This window comes from Elephantulus edwardii, unplaced genomic scaffold (genome assembly GCF_000299155.1).
Source record: "Elephantulus edwardii isolate Elephantulus edwardi_28Jun2011 unplaced genomic scaffold, EleEdw1.0 scaffold00099, whole genome shotgun sequence".
Lineage (NCBI taxonomy): Eukaryota > Metazoa > Chordata > Mammalia > Macroscelidea > Macroscelididae > Elephantulus > Elephantulus edwardii.
In genome coordinates this window covers 1,605,334-1,610,189 of record NW_006399849.1, presented here as the reverse complement: position 1 = coordinate 1,610,189, position 4,856 = coordinate 1,605,334, and the positions used below count along the sequence as shown (strand labels likewise).

The window sequence follows — 4,856 nt, the reverse complement described above, 5'->3', positions numbered from 1 at the left end:
ACTGCATTGAAACATGAGGGAGAGTACTGTTTAGGAGGAATGTATGATTAGGCATTATTGTCTTGAGAAGAGTCCAGAATGAAACCTGTATAGTGAGTGGACTAGGAGGGGTTGTGTAACAATGAAGGACTTTTTTTTTTAATTTGTCAAAGGGAAAAGTGAACTTGGGGGGAAGGTTCGGCAGGGAGGAAAGTGTGCAACAATGAATGAATGGAAATGAGAAAAAAAAAAGTACAGAGATAGGACATATCTCAGGCATGCACCTTTCCTAATTTTGAAGTGTGCAGTGTTTCTCTGATGTGTTCTGATGACTGCTTAAATTTTAAAACCAAGTTTTAAAAATGTTTTAAGACAAAAAATATATATAGTTGGACATTTAAAATTTACTTAAGTCATGCAGTGAATATTTTTCCACTGTGCCTAGTTTCTGTCCTCTGATATAAAGTTACTACTTTTAAACTTCCAAAGGATGTAAAATGAGAGACTTTAAAAAAAGCTTTATTTTATACATTGATTTGCATTAAAAATTCTTATATGTTTCTTTTATGTACATTGTGTTAACACACTCCTTCATTCACTTTGTGTTTCATACAATTGTTCCCATACACCTGGTTTTATATAGTTATTCACCATTTATCTCTGCTTGCTATTACCTCATCTTTTCAGGTCTCCAGTGAACCTTTCCTGATTTCCTTCACCCCCTTCCTCTGCTCACAAACTCTGTAAACTTTGATTTTTCCCCCTCCACATCCTCAGTCCCCCTCTCTCCCTTCCCTTCTCCTTTTGGACGTGTATCCACATCTTATAAGTATCTTTCCATTTTTACACTAGTAGTCTTACTCAATATTTGTCCTTTTGAAATTGAGTTAGTTCATTTAGCATAATGAGAGATTTTAAAAGGAATTGATTTCTAAGTAACTTTGCCATCTCAGATATTCTCTGATTCTGATGCCTTTATTAACTTCATTAAGAATAACTTCATTCAACTTTTATGAATAAAGTTATTAGAAAAAATGGCATTTTTTCATATAGAGCTATTCCTCACTTACTGACAAAGGTATTTTCCAAAGACCCATCATTATGCAAAAATAGACTTACAGAATGACTAATTAGGTTGTTGTTGTTGATTGCCTTGAGTTGAGCACAAGTCATAGAGACTCTATGAACAAAAGACCGGAAGCCTTTTTATAACTGTGAACATTTATCATTAAAGTTCAGATAATTTCCAGGGCATGTTGTTTAGGAAATGGGTTAGATCATAAAGCTATTGTACCTCTAAGCATTATACTCAAGCTAAGTTAGCACTTAATTTTTACTCTCAGCCAGTATTTTCTTGTGTCACTTATTAGTATTCATTATTAGTAGTTAAACTCTATGAACTTTGATAAATGTCGATAGGTATAGAAAGGCTTCAGGCCTTTTGTTCATAGGGTCACTGTGAGTCATATTCGACTTGATGACAATCAGTAACCACAACAGTTGTATATACATCAATAAAAAAATTATATTAGGCCATATATTAGGTTTCTTCACTGTTGTTGTAATGTGAAATGTTGTGTAATGAGGTAGTTGTTAAAGTGAGAAATAGACATATTTGTTTTCTTAACCAACCAATCATAATTACTTATGTAGTTAAATATTCAAAGACTGTAGTCTTTAATATGGGTTGAAACTCAATATCATTTCTCACCACTGGGCCTATTGGCCGCACCAATGATGTATGGGAAAAGGGATAGAGGTTGTTAACAGTTATACCTTGGTTGGCTCTGCAGTCAACACTGTAGGCACCAGCAGTTATGAAATCAAAAGACGAATTCCATTAGGAAAATCTGCTGTTAGGGACCTCTCCAGAGTACTGAGAAGCAGTGATGTCAGCCTAGAGACTAAGGTGTGCTTGATCCAGGCCATGGGTTTCACAATTACTTGCCATGCATCAGAGAGCTGGATAATGATTAAAAATGACAGAAGAAGAATGGAGGGCTTTGAGTTGTTCTGCTGGAAGAGAGTCTTAAACATACCATAGACTGCCAAGAAAACAAATAGATTATCTTGGAGAGAGTGAAATCAAGCTTTTTGGAAGCTAGGATTTTTAAGCTCTGTCTCAGTTGGGCAGGTGGCCAGGAGGGACCAATTCTTGTAGAAGGACATCAAGCTCAGAAGGACAGAGGAACAGTGCAGAAAGGAAGACCCTGGATAAAATGGATTGGTACAGTAACTGGGGCAGTAGGGATAGGTGTGTCAGAACCAATGAGACTGACTCAGGATAGCGCAGGCTTCAGAGCTTTTGTGCATAGGGTAGCAATGAGTTGCAGATGACTTGACAGCACCTAACAACTTTACATCAGTATAAATGAACATAAAATACTAATTTTCTTTGATTTGTCTTAATTCTCTTGCCTTTCCCCCCATTTGTGAAGGGTTTTAAGGCTTCTAAATTGGTGCCAATATACAAGTAATGGGGAATAATTGTATTTATTTACCTAAAACAACTGAGAGCATCTTGTTTGAAAGATATTTTTATTAGTAATAGTCATAATAGTGTTTACCTGCATTCTTCACTAGGAACTGTTCTCTTTTATAATAAATATCTCTCTTCACAGTGCTCTCTCAGAGGAAGAGAAATCTACATTACGTGCAGGGCTCATCACCAACTTCAATGAACCAATAAACCAGGTTAGTGAGATAATGAATGCAGATTGATCTTTTTTTAAAATTTTGCTTCTTTTTTTTTTTAATCAAAATTTGTCTCTTTGTAAAAAGAAAATAATTTTACACATGGGTCATTTGTGATGTTTACACACATTCTCTTTTTTTTTTAATTTTGAGAAACTTATAGTTACTAAGAATTTTAATTAGATGTGACTGTTACAGATTTAAAACTTGGAAGACTTGAGAACTCTGGTGGTGTAGTCCATAGCAAGTTGTACTGGTTATTTAGAGCCCATGCATCTCTGGAGGTTGTAGTCCACCAGTAGCACTGCATGAGAAAGATGACCAGTCTCTTCCCTGTTTGATTAAGAGCCTTGGAAACCTTATGGAGTTGGCTGTGAGTTAGAACCAACTCCAAGACAGTGAATTTAAATTTGTTAAATAATTTGTTCCCCCAAATCACTTTTAAGAAATCTGAACATTTTAGAATTCAGCCACAGCCTTTACTTCCTCACTGGCTCTCAGTTACCTTCTTTTTTCCCCCTCCCTCAATTATCTTTTAAATAACATACTCTTATTTCTAAAAATAGTAGGTTTTTCATTGTTCCTTCTGTCTTCAACAACAACAAAGATCCTGTAGGGACGAGCAGATGAACCCACAGGTTACATAACATGTTAAGTAAATTCATGATTGCTGTAGATCAGGCACCAAAAACAAGCCCATGACCAAGGGAAGCCACCTTAATAAAATTAATTTTTGAGCCTGATTTCAATCCTGTTTCTGGCATAAATTTGTAGCCTTATGCAGAAGGATTATTTTTATTAATTTATATTGCAAAACTTAAAAAAAACCCACAAACAAACCTAAAGAAAAAAAGTTATCTTTCAAATTTTGTCTACTACATGCATCCATTATTTTTATGATTCTCAGTCTTCTGTGGAGGATAGGTAAAAGGTTTTAGTTTTCCTTTTCGCATAGGGAGATTCTTCTTTTATGGCCAGTGGTTTTCTGTAAGTACAAAAATTCTTAACTTTATCCTAGTTAATGTTATTTATTAATGGTCTTATACAGTATTAGTCTTCATGAGACTTAGTTTGCTCAGCATAATGCTCTCTCGTTTCTTCCAAGTTATGTGGTATTTTTCGAAATCGTTGCTCCTGAATAATAGCTTTTTGTATTCTTTCATTTATTCTGTTGTGATACGTTTTGGTTTAAGTTATAGGAAGAAAACAGAGCCTCATTTTGATAGGTATTTAGAAAGAGGAGGATTCCACAGTCATCATCAGAAAGTGTGAGAACCATTGTATTTCTTAAGCACTGTTAAAATGGTATCTATTTTTGTCACATGTGCAGTCAGCAAAAATGTTATTTTCCATGTTGAATGCATTCTGTATCCATTGCTTTGATTTTCTACATTTATTCTGATGAATATTTTTCCTCTAGATTGCAACTCAGATTGCAGTGCTGATTGCAAAAGTTGCTAGATTGGACTGCCCAAGACAGTGGCCTGAACTAATTCCCACTCTAATAGAATCTGTTAAAGTCCAAGATGATCTTCGACAACATAGAGCATTACTCACCTTCTATCATGTTACCAAGACTCTGGCATCTAAACGACTGTCTGCTGATAGAAAATTATTTTATGATGTAAGTGTTTTAACACAATTTTGATTATGAAAATTTTATTAGTTGTATAAAAATGACTACAGTTTCCCCTTAAGGTTAATGTTTTTTTGAACAACTGAATTCTTTCTAAGAGTTTTCAAAAATTTCAGGACTTAAGTAACTTTTGAAAATTTATGCAGAGTGTAAAAGTCACTTATTTGCAAGAGAGGAGGATCGATTGGCAAGACAACAGTCTGAAGACAGATAATTTTGAAGCTGTTGAAGTAGTTCAGATGTTAAATGAAGCAATGATTATGGAAACAATGAAGAGATTTATTTACGATTCAGAAAGCAGATTTCATACCTTTCGGTAACTTACAGGTCTAAGGCTGCCGTAGGAAGGAACCTAACATAATACCTGGAAGTGGTAGAGCCCTTTACTGGGTATTTTAACGTGATTTGTTGAAAAGACATTATTTTCTCCATTCAGTTGCTTTGACACTTTAGAGTGTTATTTTTTGTTTGTTTTTTGCCTACCGTGACTTGATACGGATCAGTCTAACATTGGGATTACAGCACAGCCTTTTTTTTTTTTTTTTTT

The 4,856-nt window shown here is 34.7% G+C and overlaps 1 protein-coding gene across 1 annotated transcript in view; it reads left to right on the top strand.

Annotated features, from left to right (window-relative positions):
* The window catches only part of IPO11 (importin 11), a 228,489-nt gene that overhangs the window by 10,655 nt on the left and 212,978 nt on the right, over positions 1-4,856 (top strand). The window contains 2 exon segments of the mRNA XM_006891505.1: positions 2,601-2,673; positions 4,094-4,297. Coding sequence (XP_006891567.1) covers positions 2,601-2,673; positions 4,094-4,297 — 277 coding nt within the window.